Source organism: Phascolarctos cinereus, unplaced genomic scaffold (assembly GCF_003287225.1).
Source record: "Phascolarctos cinereus isolate Bilbo 61053 unplaced genomic scaffold, phaCin_HiC Scaffold_7;HRSCAF=346, whole genome shotgun sequence".
NCBI lineage: Eukaryota > Metazoa > Chordata > Mammalia > Diprotodontia > Phascolarctidae > Phascolarctos > Phascolarctos cinereus.
This window is the reverse complement of record NW_027556180.1, coordinates 10,713,545-10,740,392: the sequence shown is the minus strand read 5'-3', so window position 1 is coordinate 10,740,392 and position 26,848 is coordinate 10,713,545. Positions and strand designations below refer to the sequence as shown.

Sequence of the window (26,848 nt, the reverse complement as noted above, 5' to 3'; positions counted from 1 at the left end):
CCCTGGCTCCCAGGAGGTGGTGTCATGTTTCCCCGTCAGTTTTCTGCGATCCTGGTTGGCCATCATGTTGAGAAAAGTTCCGCACAATAGTAATCCATCACGTCTCTCTACCGTGACTTGTTCTGCCATTTCCCAGGTTAGGCGCTCCCTCACGTTCCCATTCGTTGCCTCCACAAAAAGAGCTGTGCATGCTTTTGTGCGTCCTTAGAGTTTGTGTTGCTTAGGATTACGCTCTCCTTTAATTTACTCTCCTTCTAATTCCCCTCCCCCCTTTTCTCCCTTCTAATTTTCTGTTGAATAAAATGTATGTTGTTGTCATTCAGTTGTTTCAGTCATGTCCAAGTCTTTGGGACCCCATTTTGGGGTTTTCTTGGCAAAGATACTGGAGTGGTTTGCCGTTTTTCCCTCCAGTTCATTTTACACATGAGGAACTGAGTCAAACAGGGTTAAGTGACTTGCCCAGGGTCACCCAGCTAGTAAGTGTTTGAGGTCAGATTTGAATTCAGGAAGATGAGTCTTCCTGACTTCAGCCTGGCACTCTATCCACTGCACCATCTAGCTGCCCTTGAATAATGACGTTTATTACTATACTCAACTATCTCTCTCTCTCTCTCCTCTCTTCCTCTCCTCTCTCTCTCCTCTCCTCTTCTCATTTTCTCTCTCTCTCTCTCCCCCCTTCCTCTCCTCTCTTCTCTTCTTTCCTCTCCTCTCTCCTCCTCCTCCCTCCCTCTCTCTCTCTCTGTCTCCCTCCCCTCTCTCTCTCTCTCTCTCCTTCCTTCTTTTGACCAGTTCAGCTGTGAGGTTCAGGTGTTACCTGCTCCTCCCACCGCCGCTGCCTCCTTATTTATATAGAAATTTCGTTGTGTATCCTGATTATGTGAGATAATTTCCACTAACCCTGCTCCTCCTCTCCTCCCACCTAGTGTATCCCTCTCCTTCTCTCTTTCCATCCATTTCTTAAGAACCACTCTCAGACCTTGTCTCATTGAACATTTTCTGTGAACCCTGATGATAGGGATCAGAGGGGGACACATGAATCAAGCTGCCTTTCTCTCTCTTTCTCCCTCCCTCCCTTTGCTGACCTGGGCTGGACAAAGGATTCACTGTGACTTTTTCTGGATTTTACCGTCAAGATGGGGCCTGGTGCATTTTCTAGTTCTGTCTGGAAGAGTCCGTGGACAGGATCTCACCCTATTTCCCCCTACCACTCTGTCATCTTGGGTTCATCCCCAGGAACTTATATCCTAATAAGTGAAGCAGTATGCACATGATTAGGATATAGAAAGTGTGCCACAGAGTAGATGGAAGGTGGTATGGGAGAGGAAGGCTTTAGCAGCCAGGGGAGCTTGGAAAGGCCCCTTGCAGGATGCCATATCTGAGCTGAGACTTGCAGGAAGCCACCCATTCAGGAGGTGGAGGTGAGGAAAGTAGTTTGTGAACCGTCAAGCATTGCACTTGTGAGCTAGTCCCATTTTCTGCAAGTCACTGACTTTTGCCCTGGTGTTGAGACGTCTGTTTGCTGTCCCCGCATTAGCTTGTGGTTTCACTTGTGCCTTTCCCTTCTGGAATCTGAAGCTTTTCTGCCTTTGGTCCGGTTCTATTCTAGCAATCCATCATAGTGCCTAAGAGAGGGACTGATAAATTTCAGAGCTTCTCAGGGCTCTCCCCTCCATAGTCAGAGCAACGTTTGCTGTGTTCTGGCACTGAGAGCTTTTCTGGTGCGACTTTTAATTGCTATGTAATAATTCATTTTGTTCCAGTTAGGCCCTTCATTGTTACCAGGATTGTTTGGAGACCCTAAACTTTCTTCTCAAAGTGAATTTTGATTAAAAAAAATCGTAAGAAACTTGAATGAGGATCATTAGTGGGCCAACATCATTTTCCTGACACACAGGTCAGTCTGCACACAGAGCCTGAGTTCCATGCTCGAGAACATTCTGGAGTTCCCTGTTGGGTGGAGTATAAATGACAGATGCCTTAGTCCAGCATTTCAAGCCTTCCCCAAGCTGGTGGTGGGCTGCTGCTCTACGCTCCATCCTATCATACTTTCCTTCACGCTTTTCAGGATCTAGTTAAACAAAATAGTAGGTTCCCCCGCCCTCCCTCCCCCAATTAGATCCATCATTTCCCACCTCTGTATTTACCCGGGCCATTCCCCATATCTGGAGCACATGCCCTCTTCAGTGACATCTGTTAAAATTCTTCTTTTCCTTCAAGGCTCAGCTCAGGTGGCACTTCCTTCATGAAGTCTTCCTGGATTCCTCCCAACTGAAAGTGTTTTCTCTCTCAAGTATTCCTAGGGGCAGAGGTGTCAAGCACTTGTCCCCAGATGGCGTGCAGCCCACAGCACTCCCAGTACAGCCCGAACCACATGAAAACCTAATTGGGAAGTATTTAACAAAATAAATAAAAATAGGGTAAAACAGAGATAATATTAACTGTGTGGTTTTCCAAGTCAGTATTCCTTCACAGGGATCCTTAGGCATGTTTCTGTTAGGGTTTGACACCTCTGCCCTAAGCCTTTTGGTCTGACACCTGACATGTATCCTGTACTGGACTGAGCTCTTTACAGCTTGCACCTCTGCTAGTGCGCTCCCTGTTTCTGGAAGACACATTTATTTATTTATTTCTGTCTCCCCATAACCTAGCACAACGCCTTGTATCTACTAGGGACTTAAAATGTGTGTTGAATTTAAGCCAGACTCCTAAGAAGGGGCCTTTGAGATGATCTAGAGGAGATCAGCAGAGGAGACTTTCTAGATAAGCCCTGCAGAGGGAGGGAGGTGAAATAGTTGGAGGCCCAGGCTGGGTGGGGAGAGATCCTGGGCTACAGCTGTTTGAGTCAGAGTGCAGCATCTGGCTTGAGAAAGACACGGTTTTGGGAGAGTGCTGAGGGATCAGTGCCTCCTTTCTTTTTCTTTTCTTAGTGAGGCAATTGGGGTTAAGTGACTTGCCCAGGGTCACACAGCTAGTATAAGTGTCAAGTGTTTGGTCTGAGGCCGGATTTGAACTCAGGTTCTCCTGACTCCAGGGCCAGTGCTCTATGCACTGCACCACCTAGCTGCCCCTCAGTGCCTCTTGTTGAGTCGGTAATCAACCAGTCATTCGACCAACAGGCTAGAAGGTTCGCTTAGTGAAGTTGGTGTCCTGAATACTCTTAGAAGAATTGTCATTCGGACCTTTCATTAAGGCCTCTTCAAATTTAATGTGGTGCAGCAGACAAATTTCCTAGGATAGAGTTAGATTTGCCTTGATAAAATAATTGAGATGATGTGGGTTCCCCTGATGTATTTTCTCTTCTTCAATCCTGTTTCTATTTAGCTTTACATAGAAATGTAGGATTCTTTTAAAAAAAATTGATGAACCCAAATTTCTCATCTTTTCGCAGACTCCTGTAATTATTGCTGTCTTTTTTACCTTATGTTTATTGATACCTTGCTTTATATTTTTACATTATATATGATATGTATATATTCATTTTACATTTTCATTTCTGAATACATCCCTCCCCTTCCCATAAATATGAGAAAAGTAGATTCAGCAAAAGTAAACAACACAACAAATTTAACAACCTGTGCGATAGTCTATACTGTTGTCTGCTCCCTTGTAAAGAGGTGAAGGAGATGCATTTTTTCAATTCTTCTCTGGTCCAGACTTGGTCATTATAATAGTCTACCTTCCCTCCCTCCTTTCTTCCTTCCCTCATTCCCTCCTTCTCTCCTTCCTTACCTTTCTGTTTATTCTGTTGTATTGTCATGTGTGTACGTCTTCTTGGTTCTATTTACTTCCCTCTGGGTCAGTTCGTATAATTTCCCTCGTGTTTCCACTTGTTATTTCTAACATGTAATAATGTTCTGTTACATTCCTATACCCACAGTTTGTTCAGCTGTTTCCCGGTCAATCACCAACCATTTTCATTTCTGTTTTTTTTTTTCCTGCGGCAGAAAGTACTGCTCTGAATGTTTTGAGATACAGTGTTATCTTTCCTATCTTTGACCTATTAAGTGCATATGCTCAGTAATGGTCTTTCTGAATTAACCAGCATTTTAATGGCTTTTCTTGCCCAACTCAAAATTATTTTCCAGAAACAGCCCAATTCCCAGTTCCACCAAGAATTTGGGAGTGTGCCTGCCCTTCCTGTCACGATGACTGTGTCTTGTCATTTTTCCCTTTTCCTGGGTGTTTGGAATGTGCTTTTCTCTTATTATTGGTGATGGTCTTTCCACTGGCTTCTGATAACTTTGCAGTTCTTTGCTGGGATTCTTTTCTGAAATCCTTTCTGTGTTCTGATTCTTTCACAAGGAGAAAACTGGCTTCAGCCTGGAATATGCTGTCCAGGTTTTCTTTGGACTGAGTTAAGGTTGTTGGGCTGTGGTGTAGCTGTAGTATTTGTTACTAAGTAAGTAAAAACACAGATAGCATCCCACAAGTGCTCATGTGCTGTTGGGAAAGAAACACTTTGTAAACCTTCTAATTGGAGTTCTTATTTGTTGTTGATGGCTTTTAAAACCTTCATTATCATCCTTTTCGTTTTTTTAGGCAAGACCCAGCCTGGACCCAAGTGAGAAATGCTTGAATAATATTATTAAGTAATGAGGAACATCTTTTTATGGTTTTTACATTTTTGCTTATTTAAAGCCCTTGCGCGAGCTTGACTATCTTTTGGTTTTGTGACAGGCTGCAGTAAAGTGCTGCTGAGGCCCAAGACAACAGAAGAGGTCTCCCAAATACTCAGGTAACTGGAGAAACTGTTAGGAGGATGCGGACAATGTCAGTGACCATTTATCAAGTACCTGCTGTTTGCTAAGTGCTAAGTGCTGGGGATACAAATAAGAAAAAAGCAATACGGTCCCTGCCCTCGAGGTGCTTACAGTCTAATGGAAAAAGATAACCTATGAAAGGAAGCTGGAAAGTGGGAGGGGGGGGAAGGCAGAGGTAAGGTACCGATGTGGGGGGTGTTGTAGAGAAGTCACAGAGAACATGATTGTTCTCCGGAGGCCGCTCCTTAAATGCAGCTTTGGAGTTCCTGGTTTCCCCTCCAGTCAGAGGGGCAGTAGTGGTGATGAGCTTCCTGGGGCTTGATGAAGTTCCCCAAGTCCCAAAGTAGCACAGCCAGGTGGGAAATGCACCTGGTTGCACTGGGCTCCCCCCTCCCCTTGTCTGTAGAAGTGTGTATGTGGGGGAGGGGGAAGCTCTGGGTGATGAATATTTCATATGCTATCATATACCGTGCTTAAGATGTCTGTGAATTCGGCTGCTCTTTTGTATTCCCTGGGCGGGGAAGGGGAGAGACGTGACTAAAAACCGAAATCCCTCTCAAGTGCCATGCTCCTCACTCATCTCTAGTCTTCTCTGGACATCTCTGTCCGGTGTGTACGAGTGGCTGCTGGGAGTAGATTTGTCCAGGGAGCCTCTTGTGAATGCACTTGGTGGTTAAGGGCTGCAGCCGCTGAGGGAAGGTGGCCTGGAGGCTGACTGGAGATGTCAGAGGAAGACGGGTTTACAGGATCCTGGAAGCAAAGTGGGGGAAGACGCCTCCGAGGCGTCTGGTCCAGTTCTAGCTGATTGGCCTTCATCGTGTCCCCACCAAGTGCTCGGCTGGCCCCTCCTTCGGGCCCCCAGTGAGGAGGAACCTGCTGCCTCCTCTCCTCCACTTTTGGATGGCTTCCATAGCGGGCAGTGGGCAGTTCCCTTCCCCAGCCAGCCACCGTCTCTCCCCGGAGGCCTTTCCTGCTCCCCCTCTAGCCCTCTTGGGATTACTTTGTATCAACTTCGCTGCTGATGAGTTGAATTTCCACAGGAGAATGTAAGCTTCTTGATGGCAAGGCCTTCTCGGAGCCTGCCCTTGCCCCTTGCATTGGCAGGCCCTAAATATCTATCGAGAAGAATTTCTTGAATTCCAGACTAGGTGATAGTTGATAGCCTCATGAGGTGAATCAAAACTGGCACACGTGCTGAACAGCCGCTTTGACCCGTCCTCAGTCACAGTTCAGTGAACAGACCAGACCAGTGGCTGCATCGCACTGAGTGTTGTGCTTGTCATTGGGGGAAGTAGAGGATGAAGAAAGGACACCATCTCTACCTCACAGGAGCTAAAGAGGTGGATAACCAGGGCCAGCCTGTAGGAGGAATGTTTCTTTGTACAACCTTCAAAAGAAACTAGGAAATCATTCCTTGGAGTTGATAAGGAGTGTTTTTTTGGAGTACTAAGTTAATAAGGAATACACAGAAGCTGCAGGGCATGATGGGTACTTAGCTGGCCCAGGAATGACCTGGGTTCAAGTCCCATCCTGGGTGACCCTGGCTGGGTGACCTTGGCCTGCTCCCTTGACCTCTGAGTGCCCCTCCCCCTCGCTGACACTGCCAGTAGCACATCAGGTACCCTTGTGTCTTGCTAGAAAGAGCATTTCCTGACACAGGTGAAATTGCAGGTTTAGTTGGAAAAAAAATAAAAAGGAATATACAAATACCAAGGTGGCAGTCGAGCAAAAAAGGGAATCCTGTAGGGTTGATTACTGGAGGCTGACACGGAAGTGGATCTTGAAGCCTTATTTTAACTTTTATTTAGATACCTAAAGTACATGCGGGAGATCTCCTGTGATTCCATGGTTGGTGACGGGAGAACATTGACACAAGTGTTCTTTCTGCCGTGGATGCTTCCTTGGGGGAAAGCTCTGGCCTTAGGACGTGTGCCAGTGTTCACATGTTAATGCCATGGCGAGTATTTGCATAAGAGGGGCTTTAAGGGTTACAAAGTACTTTTCATGGATAATCCCATTTGATCCTCACCACTCTGTGAGCTTGGTGCTCTTGTTATCCCCATTTTACAAACAAGGAAACCGAGGCTGAGAGAAGTTCCTTTTTGTGGTCAGGGTCACACAGCCAAGTGTCTGAAATGTATTTGAGCTCAGGTCTTCCTGACTCCAGGTCCAGCGCTCTACCCACTGTGCCGTCTTTGTGACTTCTGTCTTCCTGAAGTCAGACATCCTTTCAAGGTATTTGAAGATGTCCCAGAATATATGTTACTGAGAGACTTGAAGTGCTGTGTCTTATTTTCGGTTGTTCTCTGCTAGTCCCATTCATTCATTCATTTATTCATGTATGTGTATGTATGTATGTACGTATGTTTGGAGAGGTGATGTCTTTCCCTTAGTGGACAGAGAGCTAGACTCAAAGTCAGGGTGACCTGAGTTCGAGTCTTGATTCTGACCCATAGTGGATTTTCCCAATTGGCCTTTCTCTCTCCCTCTTAATTCTAGTGCCTTTCCTCTGTTGATTATTTCTTATCTGTCCTGTACAGAGTCATTTATTTGCATGATGTCTCTCTCCTCTATTAGACTGTGAGCTCCTTAAAGGCAGTGGCTGTTCCCACCCCCCCTTCTTTTTATCCTCAGCTCTTAGCACTGTGCCTGGCACATGGTAGGCACTTTATTCAATCATTTCAGTTGTGTCTGACTTTTCATGACTCCATTTGAGGTTTTCTTGGCAAAGATCCTGGAGTGGTTTTCCATTTCCTTCTCCAGCTCATTTTACAGACAAGGAAAGTGAGGCAAACAAGGTTAAGTGACTTGCCCAGGGTCACATAGCTAGGAAGTGTCTGAGGCCACATTTGAAGTCAGGTCTTATTGATTCCAGTCCTGGAGCTCTATTTACTAAGCCATCTAACTGCCCCAGTAGGCACTTACTAAATGTTTATTGGTTGATTGACTCTGTGACCCTGGGCAAGTCTTGTAACCTTCCTATCCCAGGTAACTGTCAGACTAAGTCACAGAGAAGGGATATCTCCTCCTTGGGTAGTTCACTAAACCAGTGAAATTCCAGGGCCACACAGAAGGCAAAATCTTCTAGGCACTTAATTTTGTCTGTGCTCAAGTGTTTATGCCTTAGGCATGGGCATGAGAAGAAAAATATCCCATTCTCTTTTCTAATAATAGTATCTTTAGCTCCCTGGGATCACCAACTTTGTGTTTTCTATTTTAGGTACTGCAATAAGAGGAACCTGGCTGTCAATCCTCAGGGGGGGAACACAGGTATGGTGGGGGGCAGCGTCCCTGTCTTTGATGAAATTATCCTCTCTACGGCACTGATGAATCAAGTCATCAGCTTCGACACTATGGCTGGTGAGTTGCCTTGGGCTCTTTCAAGTGCTTCTTGGGGCCACATAGGAGCTAGAGAGAAGCCTGGAATCTCTTTCTTAGTTTAAGTATAATTTGCTTTCAGATTGAGAGGCAGAGCTGCCTTCCACTATAGCATGCTATTATCTGTTTAAACAGTAAAGCTAATAACTTGTATTCTAGCTCTGGCTCTGCTACCAAATTATCTGGGGATGTCATTAAACCTTTTTCAAGCCTCAGTTTCCTGATCTGTAACAAAGAGAATATAAGGCCCAACCATAATGTGGTTGTGAAGATAAATAAGATAATTAATCCATGTGAAAGCACTTTGTAAACTGTAAAACTCCATAGAAATACAAGGTGGTTATTCTTATCTGACCTCCACTGAGCTATAGAACAAGGAGCGCAAAGTTATTGTTGCTTTTCAGTCCAAAAAATGAGCCAAGACTGAGCCAAGATCCCACCACTTCCTCCTTAATTCACTGTCTGTCAGGACTGCTCTGCCTTGCCAAATCTCCCACATTTGAAATGATGGTGCTATCTTTAACTCCTCCCACATAGCTGATGAGTTACAAAGTCTTGTCAGTTTCATTCTTTTCTATTTCTGGAGTCCACCCCTCCTCCCTATTCCCCTGGCGCTCTGCCTAGCAGGAAACCTCATTAGCACCCTCCTGGATCATTGCAGGAACCTCTGAACTGCTCTTTTCAAACCCCCCCCCAATTCGCCTCTAATAATAGCCTTCTTGCCCCTGCCTGGATAATCTTCCTAATGCTGTTCCTACCTTATCGTATACTCCTTCTCTTTCTTCATTCTCTGACCCAGTCAAAACAGATCCATTGCTACCCGCCTATCAATTTCCTGTGTTTAGAACATCTTCTCACCCAATCTTGCCCTTCCAAATGACACCTTTTACAGGAAATCTTCCTTCATCTCCCAGCTGATGACAATTCCTTGTTCATGCCTCACACTTAGACACTTAGGTCTCATTTTGTATTGTAGTTGTTGGTGTCACGTCCCTTTACTAGACTGTAAGCTCCATGAGGACAGGACCACATCTTTTCTGAACTCTCAGAGCTGTGTTTGGTGTTTTGCATGGCATCAGCACTTAAATTTTTTTTTTTTGATAAAGTCTACTATTTTGCATTTCTCATGCCTTTTTAACTTTGTGGTCTTCATTGTAGTTGGTGTTCAAGAAAAACTTGGTTAATTTAGGAAAATATTTTGTAGATATTGACCAAAACTCTTCATACATATAGAACAATGAGGAAAATTTGATTTCGTTCATGACTCACCAGAAAAATTACCCAATTCATATAGAAGATGAACAAGCCTGGAAAATCAGTGAAATTCATTTTAAATGTTTATCCAGTTTTTTTTGTGTTTGCCAACTACTCAGATGACACAGCCTTATGATATTTCCATATTTATTGGCTTCAGGAGACACAGATAGTGCTAGCCTTTCCATTTATGTGCTTGTCATTTCCCCCTCTAGACCCTTTATCATCCACTCCTTTCTTTCTTTCAACACCTTTTCTACTTCCTTCTTTTCTCCTTTTTTCTTACTGCATGGGAACCAATTGTTTAATCATTCTAGCAAAGGTATTTCTAATTCCTGAGGTAAAGGATGAAGGCTTCTTTCTCGCCCTCTCCACTGATCTGGGGCAGGGGGAGAGGAGGGTGGTGATGACTCCTTCACTTAAGCCAGGATTCTTTCTAAGTACCAGATGTAGCTTGGGAGGTGTAACAGCTGTAGTTAGAAATTACTTGTCTTTTGCCAAAGGTGAGTATGTGACAATAACTTGAATTTGGTGTTTTCAGGAATTCTAGTTTGCCAGGCTGGGTGTATCCTTGAGCAGCTGAACCAGTATGTAGAGGAAAGAGATTTCATCATGCCCCTTGATTTGGGAGCGAAGGGTAGTTGTCACATTGGCGGAAATGTGGCCACTAATGCAGGTGGTCTCAGATTTCTGAGATACGGCTCTCTGCATGGGACAGTTCTCGGACTAGAAGTGGTAAGACATCCAAGCCTTGAGCAAACTTTAGAACACTGTTGTTCACAATTGGGTGTAGACAATTCTATTCTTGCTACTTGTGAATGCAATATGTTAGTCCTTTCATAATTATTTAAAAAAAAACCCAAACCATTGCTATTTACCTCAATCTTATGATCACTATTAAGGGATATTATTTGGGGCTTCATATGTAAAAATCTATGATCATTTTCACACTCAGCATAGTGTGTGTGTGTGTGTGTGTGTGTGTGTGTTTGCTATTCAGTAGCTTGTAGAATGTTTCAGCATGGTATGATGAATAGAACATTGACCCCAAAGTCACACTAAGCTGGATCAAACCCCATCTCAGATACTAGCTGGGTGAGCCTGGGCGATGACCCCAAACTGGGAGCCTCACTTATTTCCTTATCTATTAAAGTGGGAACAATAACAGAGCCTCCCTCACTGGGGACTTGTGAGGATCAAAGACCATACTTGTAAAGTGCTTTCCAAATCTTCATAGAGCGAGAGGCAGGTGAGAGCTGCTGTGATTATAATGCTCACGTCCTTAATTTTGTTTCTCGAAGATGCCCCGATGCCGATTTCCACTGACACCAGCTTGACTGTCTAAGGGCAGAGATGGTGTAAGTAGGCAGGAGGGGCAGATTCAGGAGGAAGGCAGCCGTGGACGTGACGTAATGACAGCCCAGACCTCGGCTTTGACTTCCCAAGCCAGTCAGTGACCACCAGTGGATATACGTCTTTCCATGGATCTTGACGAATGTGTTGGGCTTCAGATTTGGAGTGGGTTTCTTGTCATCTTGCCATTTCCAGCAGAAAGTCCCGTTCTGTTTGTTTCCTCAGCTCTCTTTCCGTTTTCCCTTCATTTCCCAATTGGGTGCTCCTGCTTCTCTCTGGCTTTGGAAGTAGTGCCAAGCCCTGCAATCAAATGGATCATTGGTATGTGAATGTAGCTATGTCCTGAGCACAATCAGGACTCCTAAAGCAACAGTAAAGTAAAAGTGTAACAGATTACTGCCAACCTTTCCCCTAGATCAGCATCAGGAGGGTGTTCCCCAGAGTGTGTGTGTGTGTGTGTGTGTGTGTGTGTGTGTGTGTGTGTATGTCTCTAATTGCATCAATGTAGCAGAGCGGGGAGGAGGCTGACCTTGGAGACAGGAAGACCCAAGTTTGAATTCTGCCTTGGACGTTTTCCTAGCTGGGTGATCCTGGGTAAGGCACTGAACCTTGCTCAGCCTCAGGCAACTCCTTGGGACCCAGTAACTAAGTCAGTGCTGCTTAGTGGTGGCTAGGTGATACCGTAGTGCGCAGAGTGATGGGCCTGGAGTCCGGAAGGCCTGAGTTCCAGTGCTGCCTCAGACACATACTAGTTGTTTGACTCTGGGTAAGACACTGAACGTCTGTCTGCCTTAGTTTCTTCATGTGTAAAATGGGGATAATAATAGTGCTTACCTCCCAGGATTGCTGTAAGGATCTAATGAGATTTTATGCGCATGCGCATGCATACACACACACACACACACACACACACACACACACACACACATACAGTCAATCTTTAACTTTCGCAGGAGCAACATTCCTAGAAAATAGTGCAAAAGTAAAAAATGTGAATGTTGTACGTGGAACCTATGGGAAATAGAGGTGAGGTTCCTGCTACTACCAAAACCTGTCATCTTGCTCTAGAGACTACTGAAAATACACTTTTCTGCATAAAATTCTCTATAGCAAAGCATTAATTCTGATAATATGCACTTTTCCTAATACAGTAAATATGAAATAACCCATAAAATAAAATTGGTAACATGCAAAACATTTTTCACTAGTAATTCCTTAGAATTCTGTGACCTTTTGTTTTTACATGTAATTGGGGAAAAATAACATATTATTTAAAAAACAAACAATTCTCTGAGTTTTTGTGCTAAAAATCTCAATAAAAGATGATTTTATATAATATTTATTTTTTATAACACATGAAATCTACAACACCATAATTACTACAGCAAATAAAATTCTTAAAACTAAAACATTTTTTAACTCAAATTTTCCCTTCCATTATGCCAGATGGTGGTGTGAGGGCATTGTACTATATAACAAACCTCTGATTCAGTGACACCAAACCTGTGACCCACAGAGGCTGCAGACATGCTGGCTGAAGATTTATCTAACACCTTTATGTTGTCACTGAGCCGCATCACTGACTTTGCACGCTTGGGCTTAGGGCCCAAAGAACTTGCACTGTACTTTGGGGGGGTGGGGCATAACTGTGGCACAGAATTTGAGTTTTAAAAGCAAATGATGAAAATATACAACGAGTGCACAGAATAAGACCAGCGGAGCACCTGGGAGGGTGCCAGGCGCTCCACTGTACATACCCGTGAATGTGTGTGATTGCCAACACGAAAATGAGGTTATTAATAAAATCATGTGAATGCTTAAAGTCATGAAAGTTAAATGTATGAATGTTGAGGATCGACTACACACACGCATACATGTACAATGCATGTAGGTATATAAATACACATGCATGCATACATGTATACACACATATACATGCGCGTGCGTAGTCCAGACCTTCAAGGACCATATAAATGCTTGCTTTTATCATGGTTATGGATGAATCTCAATCTAAGAATTCTTCATGTTGATAAAATCCCCGATCCTTTGTGGATTGCACCGCACATGAGTAAAATGGGTCTGAATAGGTTATTTCAGGAGAAAAAAATGAGCGTTAGTAGGAAAATGAAGAGGCCTAAGTGGCAAAAGCAGCTGAGCAGGAGTGAAGGGAGCAGGTTGTGGGTTGTAGGGTCAGTGGGTGCAGCCCTTGGGTGCCCTGGGCCGCTGACGTTTGCACGGCATGGCTTTCACTGATGGAGACCTCGCGCTGTGCCGTGGTCAGTGACGAACGATGAGCATTTGTGGGTGATGTCACACAGGGTCAATCCAAAGGTTACGTATGTTTTTTCCCCACAAAGTTGACCATCAGCAGCTAACAAGAAGCTTCCTGTTGAGTCCCTGGCACCTCTCCTTGAAGTTCCATTAAAAAAAAAAGTACTTTCCTGAGGATAGCCAGAGTCCTCCTGAAGGCTCTAAAGAGCACGTCACTTAACTATTAGTGTTGCTATGGTTTGATCCTTTTCAAAACATGACAGAGACGTCTGATTGGGCATAGCCTTTTGTATAGTGTATGCGTGTGTGCGTGCATGCCCCAGCTGGCCGTCCTCATGTAAACTGTGTCTTCACTAACATTTGCCAAATCTCAAAGCTTCAAGAGCAAAATTGTTATTACTTTGCCATCTGCTGATGGCTGACTAGGAGATATAAACATGCTTCTTCACTTATTTTCAGAGCACTCATCAGCCCTGGGGGCTTTCTCTAAATGTCAGCATGCCATTTCAAACTCGTGCTTTCCCCTTTCCCCTGCCAGGTGCTGGCTGATGGCCTCGTTCTGGACTGCTTAACTTCCCTGAGGAAGGACAACACTGGCTATGACCTCAAGCAGCTTTTTATTGGCTCAGAGGGCACCTTGGGCGTCATCACTGCTGTTTCCATTCTGTGTCCTCGGAAACCTAAGGCTGTGAACTTGGCATTCCTAGGTAGGACCAGCAGGGTGACTCCCCCTTAACATTAGAGGCAAAGTCCAGTGGAAGTTTGGGAGGGTGGGCGGGGACAGGTTTGAGCTGAACATGAAGCTCTTTGCTTGCTGGAGACTCAGGCCTTCTTTTTCTAACTTACTTTGACTATGGGGAGCTGAATCTGAACAGGAAGCACTGGGAAGCACAAAGCTCCATCCCAAGTGGGATCACTTCACCTTGCATGTCACCATCCGGCCTTTATCTGGGCTGTCAAAACTAATGGTGCAGCTGGCATCTTAGGCCCTGAAGGAGTTGATATAGCGCTGGAACCAGGCTACCTTCATTCAATCAGTCAGGCAGCCTTCGCTGTGCCAGCTCCCTTTGAATTAGAAAAAAGCCCCTCAACTTCAATCTGTAAGTGCAAGCAGGATACATTCCTTCATTTAACATCTGTTAGATGCCTTCTCTATGCCAACTCCCTTTAAAAACCCAACTTTAGTCTCCAATAGAATCCACTCATACTATTCCCCCATGTTGTTCACTATTTAGAATCCTACTAGAGGTGAACTCTTAAGTGTAAAAGGACCCATTGTTACAAGAACTAGTTTCAAGGTTTGGAAAAATCCCAAAGTCATCTTTGTCCTTGGCATGTGTTTGTTATCTTTCATGTTCAAAGATAACACTGTCAGCCTATAGGTTTAGGGGTGGATCCCACCCATCTTATCACCTGTGTTATGTCTTATGAGTTTCTCTTTGGTGTATGAGCTCCTGTTCCACTGGAATGACATCGCATTGTATGCCTCTAGAAGGGAGCATGGGAGGCATTGCTTGGGGTGAGGATCTGTTCTCCCATTTTTATTTTATTTTATTTTATTTTATTTTATTTTATTTTATTTTATTTTATTTTAATTTTTTTATTTTTTTAATTTTTTAAATTTTTTTAATTTTTTTTAATTTTTTTTATTTATTTTATTTTATTTTATTTTGTTATGTTATGTTATGTTATGTTATGTTATGTTATGTTATGTTATGTTATGTTATTTTATGTTATTTTATTTTATTTTATTTTGGCAAGGCAGTTGGGGTTAAGTGACTTGCCCAGAGTCACATAACTAGTAAGTGTTATGTGTCTGAGGCCAGATTTGAACTCAGGTCCTCCTGACTCCAGGGCTGGTGCTGTATCCATTGTGCCACCTAGCTGCCCCTGGTTCTCCTATTTGTAACCAGTGATGCCTTCCAGATGTGATCAATGAGGCTATTTCTAATGCTTTGACCTTCCGTGGAAAGGTTGTCCAGGTTTTGCTGAAGTTCTGAAAACCTTCAGTACCTGCAAGGGAATGCTGGGGGAAATCCTGTCTGCCTATGAGTTCATGGATAACAAATGCATGCAGCTGGTAGAGAATCACCTCCGACTGTCCAACCCTGTCAAAGGTACCATTTCTGTCTTCTTGTGGTGTGAAATCAAATTGCTACTGCTCTTTAGGAAGTGTGTTTTATTGGTTGGGTGTTAAATGTTAGTTCTAAACCTTAATATATCAATGTGGGGAAAAAAAAGAAATACGGGCTCAGCAGAGTTGTTTTCAGCAGCTGACTTGGAGAAATGTCAGAAATACACAGAAAAATAGGACATGGAAAAGTTTATGTTGGGATGCCCTTTGGTGATGCCACGTGCAGTAATGGATCTCCTTAAATTGAAAGCCTGTAATTTTGGAGTCTGTCACTGCATCGTGCTGTGTTAGACTTGGAGATTTTAAGGCACCCTTGAGGCCAAGGCCCCCATTTTACAGACTTAGAGAGAGCAAGTGGTTTGTCCTTGGTTTTTCAGCTGCTTCCACAGAAGATCTGGGGCTGGAACCCTAGCTTCCTGCCTCCTAAGCCTGTTTTCTTTCCATATGATCACATTGCCTCTCTGAAAATAGCATAGAGTTTGGGCCCTGCTTTGGTTTGCGTCTGTGGCAGGGGTATTAATGCTCAATATAATTCAACAAACATGTGTTGGGCACCAGCTGTGTAGAAGATACTGGTAGGCACTAGGGTTACTGAGATGAGGTAGAATGCGATTCCTATCTTTAAAGAATGTAGGGTCTAACTGCATATAAGTATGACAGGAAAACAAATCACTTCAATCCAAGACTTCCTTAGGAAGGAAGGAAGCAATCGCTTAGAGCTGATAGTTTGCGAAGACTGTCACACTGGACTAAGTTTGCTTCCTTTTTCAGTTTGGTCACTAAACTCTTAGATTGGGGCAGGCCAGGGATGTAGTTTGTGTCTACTTCAGCGAGGCAGCTAGTGGCAGGTCTCTGGCTGTCCTCTAGATGAGATGGAGAGATACGCCCCAGGTGACTGTCCTCTTAGGTCGTTCAGGAGTGGACCCAAAGAGTAGTGATGGACGGATCCAAGCTCAGCTTGGAGCAGTGTGATCCATTTCTCCTTTCTCTTCTTCCCTTGACCTTCCATGCTACCTCTAAAGACTCCCCATTTGGGAGGAAACAAATTTCTAAGATGGAAGATGAAAGAGCTGTTAGTGACTTGCAAGAGGATAAGGAGAAAAGTGATTTTGACATATGAGCTGCAAGATCAGAAGTAGAGTTGTCCATAGATGGAGAAGCCAACAGATGGGCCAAGGGGCAGTCAGAGAGAAACATGTAGAGGTTAAGGACTGAGCACATTTCTGAGAGTACAGAAGTTGCCTGGGGCAGGAGATGCCAGTGAAGATGCGTGGCAGTCAGAGTGGAAGAGGAGGGAGAGCAGCCTGAATTGCATTCGGGAACTTTCCTAGGACTATGGCTGATCCCCAGAAGGCTCCCAGAGCTTAGTCTTATCCCCTGATGGCCGTGACTGTCCCTCTGAGATTTAGCAGATGATTTCTTGAGTTGCTGTGGCTAAACCAGTTATCTGATGGCCAGGCTTTGGGTACTGGCCTCCCTGAACCTTACCGAGGAGCAGCATCCTCAGAAGAAAGCCTAGATTTGAAGCCATCCCAGCTTTGCAGGACATGGCCAAGCTGGCTTTGGTTAGCCCTCCAGGGATGTCATGCCACAGTGAGGCACTGGGAAACCCCTCCAAATACCTGTAAAAAATGGATCTAAACAAATTCTTGAGTACAGTGAGGCACTGGGAGAGGGCATACCTAGTGGGCGGTCTAGCCTAGAAGTATTTGAAATCGATTGAATTATGGCTGAGCTTTTCTCTAGAGGAGCCGTGGGAGGGATTTGTAGAAGGCAGAAAAGTCAGACGGTGCCAACTCCGAGCTTTTCAGGAATTGATTTTAAATTACTGGTTGGATTTATACCTCTCACGACTTCTCCAGTTTGTGCTTTTCTTGTGTGGTTCCAGAAAATCCCTTCTATGTTTTAATTGAAACTTCGGGCTCTAACGCTGGGCATGATGAGGAAAAATTGACTAACTTTCTGGAGCAGGTCATGAGCTCTGGTTTGGTAACAGATGGCACTGTAGCCACGGATAACACGAAAATAAAGGTAACTCTGGTCCTCAATCTGTTTGGGAACCTTTCCTTCTTAGATTTCTGTATCATGCCTTGGTGAATATCCTACAGTTTAATGTTATTTAGGAACTTTGGAAAAAGATTAACAAAGAAAAGCTCTTAGGTATTTCTAAGTTAACAGATGCAGAATTTCCTTTTGAGTTTGGTGGTGAATGTTTTCTTCTTTGGTGCCTCCCTGTTGGGATTTCTTTGGTGTGGGGGACTTCGGGGATAGAGATTCCCTCCACCAGTGCAGATCAGCAGCAACTGGTCTGAATCTTATAGTCTTTTTGCATTAACTGGGGGCACTAAGAGGTTAAGTGACATGCTTAGGGTCACATGGCCAGAGGGTGTCAGAGGTCCATCTTGAACCCAGGGCTTTTTTTTTTTTAACACAGAGGATAATTATCTATTGTGTTGCACATCCCCTTTTGGTACTTACTAGTGGTATTTTTCTTCTTTTCAGAGTTGTGATAGAGAATAACGGGTTTCACCACCCTCTTTCATTAGGCTGTGAATTATTGTCTTTTCTTGACTTTGTAGGTGGATTATTTGTTTATTTTGCCCAGGATGAACTTTGCTTAATATCATTTGTCTTTCTTGGTGGAATCAGAACTTTAAAAATTCCACCCATACTAATAAATCACCGTTCACTTGCCAGACTTCACCTCCATTTTTCACAAAGAGATTAAGGAGTGATTTTTCATTCTAGGAAAGTTTCTTCACTTCATACAAGTATATACGCCAGGGTAACTTTAAATAGTCAGTTTCTGCAGCATATTTAAAATGAGAGTCAGTATAAAAAAACTTGATTTCGACAGAACTCTTTAGGAAAATAGCCTGTGTGTTGTAACTTTTGGCATACTCCACTCTCGTCTTTATAAAGTAAAAATTCCCAGTGAATGAGGTGTCTTCTGGGACTTACTATTATGTGTTAAACTAAAAAAAAAGCAACTTTATTCTCAATACCCACACGACCCTGGATAAGTCACTTAACTTACGTCAGCCTCAATTTCCTCATCTGTAAAATGGGGACAATAATGGCTCATCTGTTAGAGGGCTGTTGTGAGGGTCACATACGATATTGAATGCAATGTGCCTGCAAGTCTTATAGAAATGCTTGCTGTTATTTTCACTGGAGCTCCTCTAAATGCTTGTTTTTATTTCCCCTGACCTCCTGCCTCTTAGATGCTGTGGGCCCTGAGGGAGAGGATCACGGAGGCCCTGAGCCGAGATGGCTACGTATACAAATATGACATCTCACTGCCTATGGAGAAGCTGTATGACATTGTGCTTGACATTCGGAGCCGCCTGGGTCAGAGTGCCAAGAGTGTGGTGGGTTATGGACACCTAGGTGAGTGGCCCCCTGGGAAGGCCCGTTTTCCCTGGATGGTGGGAGGGTAGCGTATCTCAGTCATCAGTGCATTGCCTTGAGAACCATGAGACTTTAAGTTAGGTTCCACTTACTGCACCTGTTCACTTCGTGGCCTTCTTCTTGACATTGACATCTGCAAAGTGGGCTGAAACAAGGCCGGCCAAGAGCCTGTCTTTTCAGATTAAGAGAATTTCCAAAGTGCTTTATAGGTCTTTGTTTTGCATTGTTTGGAAGAATTGTCCTATACAGTTACATTTAAAATTTTTTTTGAAAGGAGCCAGATCTCTGACGTCATTAGTTCAGGGTACTTGGCCTGCAGAAACTCTCCTTACCAAAGCAGCTTAGCCCTGCTCTGCCACTTAGAGAGTGGCAAAGGGCACTGAGAAGTCACAAGACTTGTCCAGGGTCACCCAGCCCATCTCTAGAAGAGGCAGATCCTCCTGACTCCACAGAGCCAGCTGCCAGCTCTCTGCCTACTCCACGTCAGCCTCCCTCCCCATCCAATTATAAGGGATTGCTTTTCACAGGATTCAATCCAGTGTGCCCACCATGTGCAAAGCTCTAGAATTACTTGTTGGCAATGCAAACACAAGGCAGTTCCTGCAATCAGGGAGCTGCTGTAGGGGGGATGCAGCATCAGTCAGCACAGTTTCAAGTCTGGATACTGCACCAGTAACTGAGGAGATTAAGGCTTGTGGAGGATGTGGTGACTGAGCTAAACATGTGGAGAAATAGAAGTGAGAAAGGAATGCATGTCAGGCATGGGGGACAGCTTGGGAAAAGATACGGAGAGGGGGCTTGGAATGCCACTTCTATGGCAGAACATCGTGGGTTTAGTGAAGAGGGGTGCTCTGAAAGGGAGCCCGATTGTGACGGGCTTCACACAGCAGAGGATTTCGTATTTCATTCCAATGAAATAGGGACACTGAAGAGTTTTGAGCTATGGGGGTGGTCAGACCTATAGCTTGGGAAGATTATTTTGGCAGCTGTGTGGAGGATAATTTAGAGAAGGAGGATTCTGGCCCCAGCTCTGGGAGACCGGTTTGGAGCCTGTTACAGGAGTCATGGGCACACAAGAGAAAGAGACACTGAGGACCTGAAGCGGGGGGGGTGGTGGTTTCAAATCAAGAGCCAGTGAACAGAAGTATGAGATGTCGGGGGGCAGAATTAATAAGGTTTGGGGCGATTGACTGTATATAGGGGGAGGGGAATGGAGTGACTGAGGCTGTGGGGGAGCTAGGATGACTCAGAGGTTTCCCATGTGGGTGAATACAAGGAGAGTGATGCCTCCAACAGAAGTAGGGGAGGAGGGGCAGGTTGGGGGGGAAGGTAATGAGTTCTGTTGTGGAGATAATTCGGTTTAAGATAATGATAGCAGTTCTAGTGTTGGTGTCCAGCTGACAGTAGGAAATTTGAGACCAGAGTTCAGGAGAGCAATTAGGGCTAGATATAGAGTTTTGGGAGCCATCTGCATAGAGCTGATATCTAGCAAGGCAGCAAGATAGCATGGTGTAATGGATAGAAAGCTGGCCTCAGAATCGGGAAGACCTGGGTTCAAGTCCTGCCTGGGTTCTATATTACCTGTGTGACGCTGGGCAAGTCACTTTACTTTTCAGTGCCCCAGGCAACTCTGACTACAGATTGTAAAGCAGCTGCCAGTCAGTGCTACTCAGAGGTGTTCTTAAACTGAGGAAATTACGGTTCTGGTAGAAGGGCCACCTGTTAGCCATCTCCTGCAGGTAACATGTATGATGCAGATAGGAAAATAGCAGTCAAGAGGTCCAGTAATGTAGAGGAGATAGTGTTTAGGAGGAGGAGCCGTCTTGGTACTCACAGCTTCTGATGTCTGCCTGGTTGTGCAATCAAATCAAGTCAGTAAGCCCTACCATATGCAGACTATGGTTAATAAGCAAAATGAACTAAAGATTGTAGAGGTAAAGTTGGCCTTATAGCCATCCCTGAGCTTTGGTGATACATGCATATGACTGGCTGTGGCAATGGAAGGTAGAGAAAAGGCACGATGGTGTAGCAGTGCAGGAGAAGGAGATGTGCTCATCTGAGGGGATCCGTAAGCCAGAGGGGAAAATCAGGGTGGAGAGCACTTGGCTGAAGGAGAATGGAGCAGGAGGAGCAATGCAAGTAATATGTGGTGGATGTAGATTACAGAGCCGCCTGGTCAGGCCGGAAGGAAGAGAAAGGGAGGAGGTCCAAAAGCCGCTGGCGAAACTGCTATGGAGGCATGGTTTTGTAGTGATCAAGACTTCACCTATTGGGGTGTCTTCTGGGATGCTCTTCGTGTAAGTGAGAAGAGCTGGTAAAATCTTGGACTGCCTTGAGGATAATTTCATTCTAGAGGCAGAGAGACTGATGAGGGGAACTGCCACTGACGACCTACTTCTTACCAACAGGAAGAGCTGAGAGCTGTGGAGAGCTAATGGGCACTGTGGGAGGCAACAGCCCCGCCATTTTATCTGATGAGAGAGGAAGAGGGGAGAGGGAACATCAGAGAGGTCAGAGCAAGGGGTGAGGGGGAAAGGAGTCTGCTTCCAGCATGAAATGCTGGTGCAGTGGGGAAGAAGAGAAGTGGATGGCAGGAAGCTGGCTAGACAACGGCTGGGAATGGAGGCTCGACGGCCTGAGGTGTGAGAGCCAGGAGAAGCTGGGGCTCACAGGGATGACTGCTTGGCGACGGACCGCTTTTCACTATGTTGAGGACAAGCAGAAGGTCCCCGAGAGGGTGAGCCTGCTGCCTGGGCTGGATAGGATGGTGGTGTAGAGCAGAGAGTGGTCAGGACCAAGGACAGGGCTCTTCAGACTGCAGAGGGTAGAAGGAATGAGCAGTGGGGATGATAAGGTTCCCGTGCCACCGTAGTTGGAGCACAGAGATGCCAGAGGCAGCCCGGGCCCATGCGGCTTGCTGGTTGGTGTCCCAGGAGCAGAAGAGATAGCCCTCTGCTCTCGTTTCGGCCTTCCTGGTCCTGGATGATGGGAGCTCACGCTGGACCTTGGGTCCATGAGGAGCCAAGGGCAAAGACACACAGTTGCCTGACCTCATACTCCAAAAGGACTCACGTGTCCAGATGGCATCACATTTCCCTGTCTGGATCAGATGGTCTGCCCCCTGCACCTAGCTCCGTTTTGGGAATACCACTGCCCACAGTCACCATTAGTAATTGAGTGCTCGCATCTCAGGGATGGGTCTTCTGTTCTGAATGACGACGGCATGGATGGGCTGCTCGCGTTGCAGCTTCTAGCTCCTCTTAACAATTTGCACCAGGGCCCAGCAGGAGAGGTGGGTGGCTACATGAGCCTCTTCAAGTGACTTGAAATTGGGAATGGGTACAGAGCTGTGGTGTGGGGCCTCTGCTGGGCTGAATGCATCCCTGCCCTCTGGGGACGGAGAGGAGAGCTCTGGCTGGGACTGGAGCTGCGTGGAGCGCCTGCCCATTACCAGACACGTGACCTTCCTGAGGCCAGGCAAGGTCTGCCTTGTGCACAGCTGACCAGCAGACCCCTTGTACAACTGGCAAGAGAGGGCAGCATCCAGGGGGCGGACTTTGCAGTGCCCGTCCCTTTCCCTCATCCCTATGGCGCTTGGCTTATGCCCCCTGCCGGGAGGTGTGTGCCAGTCATTTCCATTGCCACTGGCACGTGTGGGCTGCAGGCGCTCTGGCTCCTGCTGACTACCAACCAAAGGTCTGAGACTCTGCCAAGCCTGGGACCCGAAGCATCTGGTGACCGGGAAGGCCGAACTCATTATGTGCTCATCGATGTAGATCAGGAGGCCCTTGAGGCCGGTCAGCCTCATTTTACAGGCCTCTGGAGGTTGGGGGACCGGCTCATGGTCACACACACACACACACACACACACACACACACACACACACACACACACACACACCACACACACGGCAGAGCTGGGATTGGAATCCTGCTCACTTGATTCCAAGTGCAGGATCTTTACTGCCATACTGTGGTAATGGAAATGGGCCATGTGTGTGTGTGTATGTGTATGTGTCTGTATGTGGGCATATATCAACACAGGTGCATGCATGGGGTGATGGTGGTAGAAGGAGAGAATTGTGTGGGGGAGGTTGTGCCTGGAGAGAAGGGGTGCTCCTGCAGTCCCATCTCCTCATCCCAAAGGGTGGGACAGCCAGGTCAGTAGTTTGCATCCTGTTCCCAGGTTCAGTCCCTGGGTTATCCTTTGGGCCTGGGTGGTAGGGTAGGCTAGACGCTGGGTCCTCAGCACGTGTGGGGATGTTGGAGTCCTTCTGGGGTTTCCCAAGCAGCATGTGGGGGTGACAAGAAGTCTGTTTCTCTATGGGCATGTTGCTGGAAGGAGGTTGATGGGTCTGTGGCTTCCACCCAGGCTCAGACTAGCCTCCCCAAAGCTAATTTGACAAGGCGGGTTTTCCCCAAAGAGGTGCTGGCCCAGGCTTAGGCACCTGTGCCCATGCCAACACTTGGTGAAAGAGCTTAAAAGAAAAAAAAATTGAAAAATGTCTAAGGACATTGAGTTTGTAACTTTGCCAAAGCACCATTACCTAGATCTGCAAGGTCATATTTAATTTTCAAATTATCCAATCAAATAGATGTGCCAATTATCCCCATTCTGTAGAAGAACCCCCCCCCCCAAATGGAGGCCCAAAGACCTCAGTGACTTGGCAGGGCCCCGGAGCGAGCTGGGGCTAGAATCTGTGCTTAGCTCTTTGCCCAGCATCCTTTCCCCAGACTAAATCGGGTGTGAGTCCCATGGAAGCCAGTCAGGACTTAAACGAGAGGAAAGTGATCCCTGCTCTTGTGTTGAGGCCATTTATCTAGAGCTAGTAATGCAGCGTTGGGTCCTTGTGCTCGAGGGTTATTTTTGCCTCGTTTTGTTTTAAAGACGTCGTACGATCAATCTGCGGCCCTGCCTGTGGGCTCTCAGTCTTGGTCATTGTGAGCTTTTGGGGCAGCCTCTGTCTGTTGGATTTTGTCAAAAGCATTGCTAAAAGAATCCACCTACCTAACCTGCACCTGACCAATACTTAACCATGGGCAGGTCTGTTGTTACCAACATTCTCTCTGTTCTCCATGATGCTGCGTGTTCCAGGATGCCCGGTCTCTGATCTAATTGTGTTCTCTTCCTTCAGGAGATGGCAATCTGCATTTAAATGTAACGGCCAACTCATACAGCTCTTCCCTCCTGAAGGCCATTGAGCCATATGTGTATGAGTGGACTGCCCGGCACCACGGGAGCATAAGTGCAGAACACGGGCTGGGGTTCAAGAAGAAGGATTTCATTGGCTACAGTAAGACCCAAGAAGCGATCCTTCTCATGCAGCAGATCAAAGGCACGTTGGATCCCAAGGGAATCCTGAACCCTTACAAGACCCTGCCATCGAGTTCCTCTTGATGCTGCCGTCCTTTGGTGATGCTGCTATTTAGACCCATGTGGACTCCCTGCGTTGGGATTCCTTCTGTATTTTAATAAGTGATTGCAATTAAGAGCCAAGAAGAACTCTGGACACAACCTCATTGTACTAATTGTGGTGATTCCAGAGGACAGGGGGTTGCCAACCGTCCGTACTGGCTACTCCTGCTCTGGTGTGGCTTCTTTTCCAGCTTGAGACCATGGTGTCCCTATTCCCTGGTGTGGCATAGTGGAAAGAACCCTGGATTTGGAGTTCAAGGACCAGAGTTCAAATCTAGGCTCTGGTACTAACCACCTATGTGATCTTGGAAATTCCCTTTGTCCTCTATGGCCCTCAGTTTTCTGACCCATACAATGAGAGAGGGTGGGACCAGACTACCTCTAGGTCCCTTCTGGCTCTAATCCTCTGTCCAGCACATTCAGGTGAGTCAAAGTATAGGAATGATAGCATGGGTTGAGCCCTATCAGTGTTTGCCATGAGATTCAGGCTGGTAGTCCTAGGGGCAATGTGAATTTTCTCTCTTTTTTTCCCCCATTCCTTAATCAGAGGCAAGAACAGTTGGGGGTGGTCACTCCGATGCTTGCCTCTGATTAAAATGGTGAAAGCATGTGTTGGCTGTCCTCTGGCTTCTCTTCGAGGTCCAAAGTTCAGCGCCTTGATTCTTTAGGAAGATATGCTCTATGTCAGCCTTGCAAAGAATCACAAGAGCCCTGCCTGCCTTCAGCCCTGGGTAACAAAATCAGTAGACAAGCATCCTTTCCTGTTTCAGTATACCAATTGTGTGTTTGGGCCAAGGGTACTAAGAGGTGGGTATTTATTTCGATCATTTTACCTTGAGCCTATTCAGGGGATGGAAATACATTTAGCTCCCTCCTCTGGGGGCATGATTTCCTGTCTTAGGGAAGATTTTTGTGGAGGTTGGAAGAGGCTAGAGTTGGGCGACAAAGATATGGCAGATGGTAATTAAAAGCTTGCTGCTGGATTTCATTGGATTTATCTTATGCTTTAAGGGTTCCAATGCACTGGGCATGTCCTTTTATTTGATCCTCACCGCAACCCTGTGAGGTAGGTACTTTTATTAGCCCCATTTCACAAGTGAGAAAACTGAGGCTGATAGAGGTTAAGTGACTTATCTAGGGTCACACAGCTAGTTAAGTATCTGTGGCAAGGTTTGAACTCAGATCTTCCTTCCTGACTCCAATTCCAGTACTTTCTACTATACCACCTAACATACCCAGAGCAACAACCTTGGCTTTTAGTAGGTGATTATATTTGCACCAGATTAAAAGGAATGCCAAAGAAAACCGGGCGAGATTGTGTCGATTTGGAAGGGTAAGATTTAGGAGAGAGCTAATCCTCCTGATGGAGTGCTTGTTCTGTCACGCTTGTGTTTTATCTTGACCTGGCTGTTGTAAAACATGGATTGTTGTTTTACCTGCTTGGAGACATAAGTAAACCAAGGCATGGAAACATGCCTCAGGGCCCATTATTCCAGCATTTCACAGAGAGTTGGAGAGGACCTTGGAGAGGTCCAGTCCAGCTGCTCCATTCCTAAGCCGGCAAATCCCCTTGGGCAATGTAGGTTTTTGTCTCAGTTACTGTTAGGTGTGTGATCACCTGTGATCTGCTGGGATGTGTATTGTCTAATAGCACCCAGAGCTGACATCTTTCCCAGTATGGCCCATGTCTTCCTATAGCAGCCTTTACTGCAGATGAAGACAAATATTTCATGGATTTTTCATGATCTCTTTTCCCAAGAATAACTTTCCTCTGTATGGTCATTTCTGTAGGGTAACAAAGATTTTCTGTGTGTGGCAGAGGCACTGGGGTAAAGTGGATGAGCCTACTGGACTGGGAATAAGGTGACCCAGACTGTGTTTCCTGCCACTGATGGCTTCCATTGTGTCCCCCAACGAGGGTTTTCACTCCCTTCATTGTCTTTCGTTGTATAATTGGGAAAGAGTGCTGCAATAAAGCCCTCCTGGGGCGGCTAGGTGGTGCCACAATGCACAGCGACTCATCTTCCTGAGTTCAAATCTGGCTTCAGATACTTACTGGCTGTGTCTAGTAACTGTGGGCTAGTTACTTAACCCTACTTGCCTCAGTTTCCTCATCTGTAAAAATGAGCTGAAGAAGGAAATGACAAAGTACTCTAGTATCTTTGCTGAGAAAACCCCAAATGGGGTCATGAGGAGTCAGACACAGCTGAAAGGACTGAATAACAATAAAGCCTTCTTATGAAGCACCTCACTGTACTGTAGGTGATGATGATGACAATGATGCTATCGTAATATCGTAATATCTTATCATGTCTCTGGCTCCATAGTGCTGTCCAGTCCAGCTCCCTCATGTAGCACGCAGACTGGGTTCCAGTTTGAACCTGGAGGAAGCCCATAAGAGGATTTAGGGAGCTAGTTCTCTTAACGTCCTCGTTATGCTAGGACCTTACTGTGATCACCCCGACTTGTCCCGTAATCCCACCATGCAGGGAAATAGGATGGCGTTCCTCAATTGCTGAGTGTTTTGACGAACGGGCCACGCGATAGTAAAGGACTCTACCCAAAAGTATTACTGAACACACTAAATTAATTTGTCTTTTGTAACTACATTTTGGCGCCATGAAATAATGAATAAAATAATAAAGCAGCAAAATTTGGAGCCATTTTCCCTGTGTGTGCTAGAGCCGGTGGGGAGTTGAGGAGCCTCTTGAAGGGGAAGTGCTGAGGTCTGTCGGGCGCGTGCAGGTGCAGCATGCTCGTGTGCTGCTGTCGTTCAGTTTGGAGGAGGGACAAAACTCAGCAAACACTTTCTTTTTTTGGGGGGGGGGTCACAAAATGATGGAATCTAATTGCCGGAAGGGACCTCAGAGG

The 26,848-nt window shown here is 45.7% G+C and overlaps 1 protein-coding gene across 1 annotated transcript in view; it reads left to right on the top strand.

The window, feature by feature from the left end:
* D2HGDH (D-2-hydroxyglutarate dehydrogenase) overlaps positions 1-26,630 on the top strand; it is a 34,670-nt gene extending 8,040 nt beyond the window's left edge. Inside the window, 8 exon segments of the mRNA XM_020989019.2 lie at positions 4,678-4,735; positions 7,981-8,120; positions 9,934-10,127; positions 13,555-13,723; positions 14,990-15,133; positions 17,039-17,181; positions 18,375-18,540; positions 23,697-26,630. Of these exon segments, the coding sequence (XP_020844678.2) occupies positions 4,678-4,735; positions 7,981-8,120; positions 9,934-10,127; positions 13,555-13,723; positions 14,990-15,133; positions 17,039-17,181; positions 18,375-18,540; positions 23,697-23,959 (1,277 nt within the window). The 3' untranslated portion in view covers positions 23,960-26,630.
* The last annotated feature ends 218 nt before the right edge of the window (positions 26,631-26,848 follow it).